The 10,560-nt window shown below is 34.6% G+C and overlaps 2 protein-coding genes across 2 annotated transcripts; both read right to left on the bottom strand.

Annotated features, from left to right (window-relative positions):
• Positions 1-3,845: 3,845 nt before the first annotated feature.
• On the bottom strand, positions 3,846-5,908 carry LOC139886637 (uncharacterized). The gene is made up of 3 exons (XM_071870570.1): positions 5,339-5,908; positions 4,971-5,188; positions 3,846-4,417 (listed from the first exon to the last, which is right to left on the bottom strand). Exons 1-3 carry the CDS (start codon positions 5,421-5,423, stop codon positions 4,043-4,045), a joined length of 678 nt encoding a protein of 225 aa, XP_071726671.1. The 5' UTR covers positions 5,424-5,908; the 3' UTR covers positions 3,846-4,042.
• Positions 5,909-6,751: 843 nt separating this feature from the next.
• LOC139886638 (uncharacterized) lies at positions 6,752-9,695 on the bottom strand. The gene is made up of 4 exons (XM_071870571.1): positions 9,562-9,695; positions 7,724-8,287; positions 7,451-7,623; positions 6,752-7,320 (listed from the first exon to the last, which is right to left on the bottom strand). The coding sequence occupies exons 2-4, from the start codon at positions 8,072-8,074 to the stop codon at positions 7,221-7,223; spliced, it is 624 nt and encodes a 207-aa protein (XP_071726672.1). The 5' UTR covers positions 8,075-8,287; positions 9,562-9,695; the 3' UTR covers positions 6,752-7,220.
• Between the last annotated feature and the right edge of the window lie 865 nt (positions 9,696-10,560).

The following is a 10,560-nucleotide window of genomic DNA, read 5'->3' as shown; positions in this document are numbered from 1 at the left end:
TTTTAATTATGAGCGAAAAATGGTCTCTTGATTCAAAGAATTTGTACTTTTTTATATTTAAATTAAATATATTTAAAAATTAAATTTCAATATTGCTTGGTGTATATTTTTTTTTTAAACGTACCGACTAAACCAACCAAGCGTTCATCTCTCGCAGTTGCATAACGCGCTCCTAACAACTACTGTGCCGGAAGAAACCCGGACCGATCTGATGACATGACCTGTAAAACCCTCCATTCCCGCTGCTCCCGCACTAAACGAAAGACAACCTGGGAGAATACTTCAGGTCAGGGATAACATTGAGTGCAATATTGCAGTCCAGCAGAGTCGAACTCCTGACATCTCACTAACAGAGGAAGACCACAATCAGTCAGCTACTAACAATGTTTTGCTTGGAAATGGCTGAATTTAATGATTGTGTTAATTCTATTGAGGTGGATGATATAGGTAGTTCAGGGTTCCATTACACCTGGACTAAATCACTGAAAAATCCTAATTGTGGTGTTTTGAAGAAGCTGGACAGAATTATGGTTAATGAGGAGTTTCTTAATCAATATCCACATGCTTATGAGAGATTTCTTCCTTATCTAGTGTCTGATCACAGCCCTTCATTGGTTGGCTTTAATCTCGGTGCAAATAAAAAGAAGAAGTCCTTTAGGTTCATGAATTATGTTGCTTTTAAAGATGGTTTTAATGAATTAGTTGATAGTGAATGGAAGAAAGATGTGCAGGGTTATGAGATGTATAAAGTTGTCAAGAAGCTGAAAAACCTTAAAGGTGGGTTGAAAAGGCTTAATTGGAATAATGGTAATCTGCACTCAAAGGTTAATAAGCTTAAAAATGATCTTAAATCTGCTCAAGAGTTAATTGATAAAGATCCTTTTGATCAAAAGTTGAGGATTGATGCCACCAAGCTTTTAGAAGAATATGAGTCTGCTAAATGTGATGAAATTAGGCTGCTACAACAACAAGCAAAGTTAGATTGGTTGACTGATGGTGACAAGAATACTAGGTATTTTCATAGTATTCTCAAATGTAGAAAGCAAAAGAGTAGAGTTGATAGTATTTGTGATGAAAGTGGTAATAGGTTTTATGATGAACAAGTGGCTGCTCAGTGTGTTCAACATTTCAAAATTTTTTTGAGGAAAGTTGACATGGTTAAGCCTGTGGAAGAGTTAGGTGATATTTTTAGAACCACTATACCAAGTGACATAGCTGCTAATATGATAGCTGAAGTTTCTAGTGCAGAAATTAAGGGAGCTATGTTTGATATTGATGATAATAAAGCAGCTGGCCCAGATGGTTACTCCTCTTGTTTCTTTAAGAAAGCATGGAATGTTGTTGGTAATGATGTTTGTGCTGCTGTTAAAGAATTTTTTAGAACTGGGAAACTATTGGGTGAATTAAATGCTACTCTCATTGCTTTAATTCCCAAAATAGATACCCCTAAAAAGGTCTCTGATTTTAGACCTATTGCTTGTTGCAACGTATTATACAAGTGCATTAGCAAGATCTTAACCAATAGGATAAAAGCTGGTTTAGATGCTGTGGTGAGTAACAATCAAAGTGCTTTTATTCCTGGCAGGAACATTCAGGATAATATTATGGTTACTCAGCAGCTTCTTAAAGGATATAATAGAGTTAATGGTGCAAAAAGGTGTGCATTAAAGATTGACAAACTAAAAGCTTATGATACTGTCAGTTGGAGTTTCTTAGAACAGATTTTGGTGAAGTTTGGTTTTCCAGAAAAGATGATTAAATGGATTATGGTATGTGTTTCATCTACTTCATTTTCTGTTTGTGTTAATGGTGATGTTCATGGTTTCTTCAAAGGGGGTAGGGGACTTAGACAAGGAGATCAAATCTCTCCTTATCTATTTACCCTAGTTATGGAAGTATTCAATCTTATTTTACATAAATCCGTTGAAAGCTCTAAAGACTTTAAATTTCATTATGGATGCAAGAAAATGAAACTATCCCACTTGAGCTTTGCTGATGACCTATTGGTACTGTGTCATGGTGATGATAGATCAATTAAGGTGATTAAAGATAGCCTTGACTTATTCAGTCAAGTTTCTGGGTTGTACCCTAATTTGGGAAAAAGCACTATATTTTTTGGTAGTGTTCATGATGTCATGAAGATGAAAATTCTTGATATTTTGCCATTTAGTGTGGGGAGACTTCCTGTGAGATACCTTGGGATTCCATTACTTGCTAAGAAATTAAGTATTGGTGACTGCAAATGCCTTATTGATAAAGTCAAACAGAAAGTCAACCATTGGAGAAATAGGAAACTATCATATGCAGGCAGATTATTGTTGATTAATTCTGTTCTTAGTTCTATTCATGTGTATTGGGCATCGGTTTTCATGTTGCCTAAGGGTGTTTTAAAGGATATTGATAAAGTTTTGAAAAGTTTCTTGTGGTGTCAAGGTAGTAAGATTAATGGTAAAGCCAAAGTTTCCTGGAATGTTGTCTGTACACCAAAAAGCCAGGGTGGTCTAGGCTTAAAATCCATTAAAGAGTGGAATGAAGTGTTATTGTTAAAGCAGTTATGGAAATTAATTGAGAAGAAAGATTCTTTATGGTACAACTGGGTTAATATTGTAAAACTTAAGAATAGAAGTATATGGGAAGTTAAAGAAGAAGCCTGTGATAGCTGGAATTGGAAACAACTTCTAAACTTAAGAGATAAAATCAAACAACATGTGCATTATGTGGTTGGGAATGGTGTAGGTACTTCTATGTGGTTTGATAGATGGTATCAAATGGGGCCTATTGACCAGTTTGTTCCCAGAAGGGATAGATACGAAGCAAGACTCAATGATAATTTGAGTGTAGCTGAATACAGAGTGCAATTTGATGGTGAATGGCCAATGGATTGGAGGGATAAATTCCCTTTGCTTGATCAGATCAAAATCCCTGAATTGAATGATGAGTTGGATAAGGTGTATTGGGTCACTAAAGAGAATACTGATGTTTTATATAGTACAAGACAAGCTTGGGCAGATTTAAGGATTGATAGGCCTATTAAAAGTTGGCATCATGTTGTCTGGTTTAGCCAATTTATTCCTAAGCATGCTTTCATTTTGTGGTTGGCTATGTGGAATAGGTTGTCCACTCAAGATAGGCTGCAGAAATGGAACCCTGGGATTCAATTTAAATGTCACTTATGTGAGAATGGTATTGACTCAGTCCAACATTTGTTTTTTAAGTGTCATTATTCATCTCAGGTGTGGCATAAGATGAAACAGAAGTTATTGTTTAGGGGTCTGAGACTGATGAGCTTTCTGTCATTATGAACATGATGTCGGTCTACCCTTATAAGAGCCAAATTTGGAGCATAATTACCAGAATTGTAATTGCTGCAAGTGTGTATTTCATTTGGCAGGAAAGGAACTATAGAGCTTTCAGAGGTATTAAAAGAAATGTGGATGAGTTAACTGATGCTATGCAGGATTATATTAAGGTCAAACTTTTGACCTTAAAAGTCAAAGAATCTAGAGCTGTTATGTGTGCTGAGAAAGTGTGGAATGTAAAACTCAATAGAAGGCAGTAATTGTCTAGTGGGTTTTTTGGTGGTTTTCTTGATGTATTGTTCTTGGTTGGTTATGGGTATGCCCTGCCATGTATGTTCTATTTTTGTGTAATTAATATATTCTTTCTTTGCCCAAAAAAAAAAAAAAATGTTTTGCTTGATGTACTTGATTTATTTTGGTTTGGTCTTGGAAGCTTGGTTGTCTTTGTGGCTGTTATGGTCTTTCATTTTTTTGTGTTGAATTAACTTTCATGTGGATTGATCTTTTCACAGTTTTATAATTGCAACATTTAAACATTTAATTTCTGATTTATAAAATTTGTCTGGGTGAATCCCTTTTAGCTGCTAGATTAGCATTTAGCAACGAACACAAGGGGTGTTTGTAATGCAATCACACTAGTTGTATATATTCATCTGAAAAACCTCTCAAAATGTCTAGTATCACACCATAACTAACTATTACCGTATAACATAATAACATACGCATTATTTACTCGTCATACGTCAAGGTGATAGACTGGGTCGACTTTCAGGATCAATTATTCCAGCAATAAGGGCAATCATTGCCCATACCATAAGAACCCCAATCACAACAGATCTTAATACCCTGTCACAGCCTTCATTCACATCCCGAAACTGATCATTAGGACTAAATCTTTGAAACTCTTCGGTGCTCTCAGTATCCACATTTAACCGTCTATTGCCGCTAATCTCATTGAATCGAGGAAGCTGCATACCAACATTGCTAAGCTTTTGACATCTGGAGCACGCACATTCTCCCCCAAGATATGACGGTAATGTTTGTAGGTACTCCGACAGAGCAGTTTTGTATACTCGCCCTATGATTTTAAGCTTTTGTCTGGTTGCGGGTTTGAGAACCTAATAAACCAGAAAGTAGTAAGTTTGTGAGACATTGCATACATATTTGTGAGCACAAATAAGTAAAATTGTTCAATTGATGATTGCACAAGGATGCTAAACAGATTGTATACAACTGTTCTGCTAATAGAGTACCTGAATTAATTTAATAGAATTATTATATCAGCATCAACTTTTATAAAAATAGCAATTCAGACTTGCTCATGTATACAATATCCGTTTCCGAGTATCAAAATAAATATATAAGAATCACAAAAAATATTTATATAAAAAACATCTTGATTCTTAAGGGTTATTAAGATCCAGAAAATTGTCAGTATGATTGTCTGAGTTCATATTCCAATAGCTTCTTGCCTTCTTAAATTTGTAAAATAGACCAAAAAAAAAAAAAAAAAAAAAAAAAATATTTTAACTTGTGATTTAATGTGTGATATACAGATATACTCGTTTACTGGGCAATTATAATGTGGAGATTGGGGAAATAAATATATAGATACTAAAGATCTAAATCTATCATAATAAAAGTGTATGTTATGTATAACTTGTGGCTTACCTGAATGAAGGTCTGTGCAATAACTCTGCCAACTGGTGGAAGCCGAACAATAAATAAACAGCCGAGACGATTTGGATAGTTTTCTTGCAGAGTGACAGAGCAGGATCTAAGCAGTTGCATCGGGAATCTTAGAGACAATCCGTCGCAATCAACCAACACCGTGACCTGCGGATTTTCAGCGTCAACTAGATGTAGGATTCCATGTTCTACCTGAGATACTGTATGGCCAAAAACATATAATCAGGATTAATTTCCTCTACCCGTAAACTATTAAGATTACATGTAATGCTCATAAATATAAATAAATCATTTAAAAGAATGCAAAAACTATTTCAAAAATCTAAAAAACTAATAAAACTTGAACATACTAATTGCTTGTGCAAAGCGAGGTCTTTCACTAGGGGGCAAGTTGATGCAAGCGACAAGACGGATGATAAGACAGGGGCGATTCATAATATCAAATCCGTGCCAAAACACGACATTTGACCACAACTCAAGTTCTTCTTCTGAAAGAATTCTGTAAGTCTCCCTCCAGTGTATTGACTTGTTGACTAACGTAAGCAAATATGAAAAGTCACCATTTGCAGCAGAATGGAACCTACAAAGCTCATCCTCATTTATTCTGCATAAACATCAGTTTGTCATGCTATTCTGCAAATATAAACAAAACTTTTAAAGATAACTACCCAAAAACAAAGTAAGATCTGATGAGGATGGTGAACAAGCCGTCACGACTTATATTATAATTAGGATGCCAAATTAGATTTTATTGTTTATGTTTACTCCGTACTATTTACATTATGGATATATAGTGGATATTATATTAGATGGGCTTTAATGTTATTAAAAAACTATTACTAGAGCCTTAGTAAAATAAGGATTATCATAGAGAGCAATTTGGGATTATCTTTTTTGTGTTCGTAGAGGAAACCTCCCTAGCGACAGGGTCCCCACTAGGATTATCTATATATAGGGATATATCATTTTAATTTTATTATGTTGAATACAGATTAAGCGGTTTGAAATCTTGTAGAGTTGGTGTACCTCTTGAAAGTAAATTGTGGAAGAGCTTATCGACCTCTCAAAAGTCAATTACCTGTCCTTATTTATTTTTTATACATTCTTATCACGATACAAGCACTTGGTTTGTATCAATTGGTATCAGAGCCGCCGTCCGATTCTAGGGTGGAAACGGGCATGAACACCAATGACGAGCAACGTGGAGTTAATCCGTACGTTTCAATCACGAGTGAAGAGAATGGAAACGGTTAGCGACGAGCAACACTTGCACTCAAACTTCGTGGATAAACTACCTTACTCGAATGATACCCACGCAAACAACAAAGGTCATCACAAATCAGGCGGTGAATAGCAAGGCAAGCATGAAAAAGAAAATAAGGAGAGGGCTCATAAAAGTGCGTTAACTAATATAAATCTCTACAGATGGATATTATATTCAATCTATCTATTAAAGAGCCCACTGGAGATTTCTTTACTTAAATGATAACAATCACATTGATTACCACACGAGGCTTAAAAAGGGAATACACCGAAGAGTTTGGGCTCCCGAAATTATTTGAGACGACAATTTGAAACAATACCTTGAGGACAAAATATTTTTGGGAGCGGGAGTATTGTTATGACTTATATTATTATTAGGATATAATATTATGTTTTATTAATTATTCTTTTAATTGTGGATATTATATTAGATAGGCTTTATTATTATTATTATTATTAGAAAAATATTAAATATTATTAGAATCTTAGTTAAATTAAGTAAGGATGACATACGGAGCCAAGTGGTAAACGAACATAGGGCTTAATCAATGTAAGCATATTATGTTAAATATTGATCAAGTGGTTTTGATATATTGGAGAGTTGGTTTACCACTCGAAAGACGATTACCTATCTTTATCATTTGTTTTTTCAATATTATCACGTAGCTCGTATAAGAAGCATTATCAGAAGACATATAGATCAAAAATTTGGTCACCGTGAGGACAGCTAGATGCGACAGCATAGAAACGATTCTTACATCTATTTCACAACTTATTTGTTACTTCTGTCAAAAAAATTTCTTACTTATGTTAGATATATCACGTACAGTTTATTCCCTTTTACTTCAGTTATCCAAATAAAATATATCTTTCCGAGATTGCAGAATATAAGATGATCGTACCCCATTTTACTAGGCATTCCATAGCCCAAATCCCAAAATAAACTAAAATATTCTAAACTGTACTTAATCACCTTTCAGGTAAACGAACACCCTGATTCTCCAGCTCCCTATAAAGATCAAGCAGCCAATTTGTTGAAGATTGATGTGACCGAGCTTGATCATCGACCCTGCAATGTAGGTGCCAAACTAATGTAAACGTATAGTAGTTGTGTTCGAGTTTCACGATGTATATATTATTAATATTTCATGAAAAATATTTAAGAAGGGATGTAAGCACATATATATTACTTCATATACCTCACATCAACAGTTGACTCTACAGGTAGCAATTCAGAATGTGATTCTGGAACAACATCACAATCACTTCTTCTATCTGAATCGTCTATATCATCGGCGTCGAGATTTTTCCGTTCGGACTGATCAAAAAATGTCGTTGCAATAGAGAGCACTAATAATGGCCTTGACAACATCTGGCAGCAAGATAATTATCGACATAAAATTTTGAAACATGTTCTCATGAAAGAAGATGTATGACATATCAGTATGCAACTTAATTTACAAAACACAAACCTGTGCGCCTTTAATTATATTCGAAAAAGGATCCCACCTTTGGAGCCACTTGAGCGGTGGATAACAGAAAACTTGTAAAACCTGCAGACCAGACCATACAAAATGGCACCTGGCCTTTGATAATCTCCTTACTATCTCCAACGCACCAACTTTCAGTAAAAACAACGCCACATCATGCACAGGCATTTTTCCGGCTTTCACATCTTTAAATAAAGGTATTTTCTTTAATAATGTGTGTGAAAGAGGCTTTGTGTGAGAAGCAACCAAAGTTAATTTGGAATCGATTTTGCAGGGTAACGATCCGGCTTCAGAGCTTAAGGTTTGAACATCATTGTGAACCGAGTCTTCCATTATAAAAAAGTCTGATAAGCGATCTCGTGTTTCTAGATTTAATGAGAACTATACTTCTAGAAGAGAACCTCACATCTTCTGATCAAAAGAATCATTTTTAAGCTGCCAAGCTTGATCTTCAAAGAATCGTATGTGGTAATTAGAGTTTTGCAGCTTCACTTGCAAATGTCTTGTTGCTTACGAACAATTAACATTATCAAGTGGGTCAACAACCTATTAGTAGATAAATGAGCATATTCGTAAATTGTAATGGGTGATGATGATCTGAAGGCCAACTTTCAATTGATGGCATACAATACTAAGCATCAGTAAAAACTATAACAATTATAGTCTCCGGTTTATAAGTACTGCACACCACTAATAACATACTAATATGAAAATTCATTTCGTTTGACCATGGTGCAATAAATCTTTACTGGTGTCAGGATAGTACAAAAAGCTCTAATTTTTATAGTAACACTTTGTGAAGAAGATTATATCCAGTTAGGTTGACAAATAATATTTGTCTCACAATGTAAATATGTAAACCTTCTTGAAGCAATAAGTGTGTGTATTTTGAGTGTCTCGGACTCTGAGGGTTACAAATTGAGCTCAATGGCCTGAATATATTTTTAATGGATCAAAAACGCTGGGAAGATATGCAAAGTGAACATAGTTACGAAGATTGGTTCTTATATTCACGTAAAATGAACATTGTAATAAGTATTCTCATATATACAACGATGCGTCTGAAAAGATATTCTACAAAGTTAGATATGTACACATCAATGATGTTCTATTAAGCTTACGCAAATCGCCTTGGACTGGCTCATTCCCTATTATAGCCATTCCTCTTGCATGTCCATATCTTTGATGTACGGAAACCTAACACCTATGCTTCTAGAACGTTCTAGAAGTTAAGAGTTTTCTTATAGATACAAAGTTAGTGCTTGCATAAAAAAGATTCCACTCTCTAAATCTACACTAAGCACCTCATACAGCCGATAATATCTCCTTACATATTATCGGCAATCGATCACCTTAACCACCATAAACCCTTCAATATTGCATTTGAGTATTAATATGCTTAATCAACATAAAAATCAGAGAAACGTGAACATAAGAGTCAATCAATCATATTAAAGTTTGGGATTTAGGCACAATATTAGAACAATCAAAACAATTTTCAGGATGTTACATACGGTTACAAATTGGGTGGGTCAGTTGTCGGCTTAGATATTGAATGTCGCCAAGCGGTCAGGCTTAACTAAAGTCACCTTAATGTTCCCGTTAATAATTAACAATTATTGCTACAGGTTGATCCTACAATTAACTGGTACCAATTGATTCGCAGAAACCTAAATCTCAAAATCATTAGATAATCTTAAAATCATATGCCAAAAAAATTCCCAAAAAAAAAAAAAGTCTACGATTAAAAATGGTAAACCTAAGCAATAAGAAAAACAAATAATCGGAAATCGAATACGAAAGAAGGAGAATTTTGTCACCTGAAAGGGGTAAATGGAAGAAGGAATTCAAATTTGATGATTATTGAAAGATGCAAGTAATGATTATAGTGACTGATCTGAGGGGTGTTTTGTTTAGCTGGAACAGCAATTGGGTTTTGATGTGTTTGTTTCGTGGGGTCGTTGGAAGAAGCCGTACACGTCAGCTGAAATAGGTCGCTATTTATTTTTATCAAATTATTAACGAAAATCTGATTAATCTTATAATAATTCAGTAGGCTTATAACTACCTTTAGTGGTCTGACTCTTGACTATGGACTACTTATATTAAAGAGAAATGAGAGAGTAATAAACTTCTAATATACTCTAAGAATAATAAGAGGAAGTAATATATTATAACTTGGCATATTTTTGGAGTACATTCATCTGTTTGTAGTATGCTTATTTATAGCAAATAACAATGAAAAGTTTTCGTAGTAATAATGTCCACATCAAATGCATGTGATATGGAATAGTCACAAGATAAGTATCGATAAAATTGATACTATAAATTTTACTGTGCAATTAACTATTCAAATGCATGCGTAACTATTCTTTAAATTGACATCCACACAGCCTTAGTGGTCTGACTTTTGATTTCATAACACTCCTCCTTGGATGGCAATTTGTTTTCATTAGAGATCAACTAGTACTGCCTCGTTAAAAACCTTGCTAAAGAAAAACCCAGTAGGAAAAAACTTTAGCTAAGGGAAAAAGAGTGCAGCATAGAGTTGACTCTCCCTCAAGTAGACATTGCTTAGCTGTTACATCTTTTGAACATGCCTCATGCCAATATTGTGAGTATGCTTTCTGAAAATAGCAGTTGGAAGTGTTTTGGTGAAAAGATCAGCAGAGTTTTTGCTGGATTGAATATATCTCATTTCAATCTGGTTATCCTTGATGAGATCTTGAGTGTATGAGAAGAATTTAGGAGGTATGTGTTTTGTTCGGTCACTTTTGATATACCCTTCTTTCATCTGTGCTATGCAGGTTGCATTATCT

Source organism: Rutidosis leptorrhynchoides, chromosome 1, assembly GCF_046630445.1.
Source record: "Rutidosis leptorrhynchoides isolate AG116_Rl617_1_P2 chromosome 1, CSIRO_AGI_Rlap_v1, whole genome shotgun sequence".
NCBI classification, from domain to species: Eukaryota; Viridiplantae; Streptophyta; class Magnoliopsida; order Asterales; family Asteraceae; genus Rutidosis; species Rutidosis leptorrhynchoides.
Note: the sequence above shows the minus strand (reverse complement) of the source record. Positions and strands in the feature narration are given on the sequence as shown.

What these genes read in the sequence shown, in the direction of transcription:
- LOC139886638 (XM_071870571.1), bottom strand. Translation starts at nt 8,074, where the DNA reads ATGGAAGACTCGGTTCACAATGATGTTCAAACCTTAAGCTCTGAAGCC. An exon ending in ATATAATTAAAGGCGCACAG is followed by an intron (nt 7,624 to 7,723) that starts GTTTGTGTTTTG and finishes TCTTGCTGCCAG; the next exon opens with ATGTTGTCAAGGCCATTATT. An exon ending in GAGTCAACTGTTGATGTGAG is followed by an intron (nt 7,321 to 7,450) that starts GTATATGAAGTA and finishes CCTACATTGCAG; the next exon opens with GGTCGATGATCAAGCTCGGT.
- LOC139886637 (XM_071870570.1), bottom strand. Translation starts at nt 5,423, where the DNA reads ATGAATCGCCCCTGTCTTATCATCCGTCTTGTCGCTTGCATCAACTTG. An exon ending in TCGCTTTGCACAAGCAATTA is followed by an intron (nt 5,189 to 5,338) that starts GTATGTTCAAGT and finishes TTGGCCATACAG; the next exon opens with TATCTCAGGTAGAACATGGA. An exon ending in TTGCACAGACCTTCATTCAG is followed by an intron (nt 4,418 to 4,970) that starts GTAAGCCACAAG and finishes CTGGTTTATTAG; the next exon opens with GTTCTCAAACCCGCAACCAG.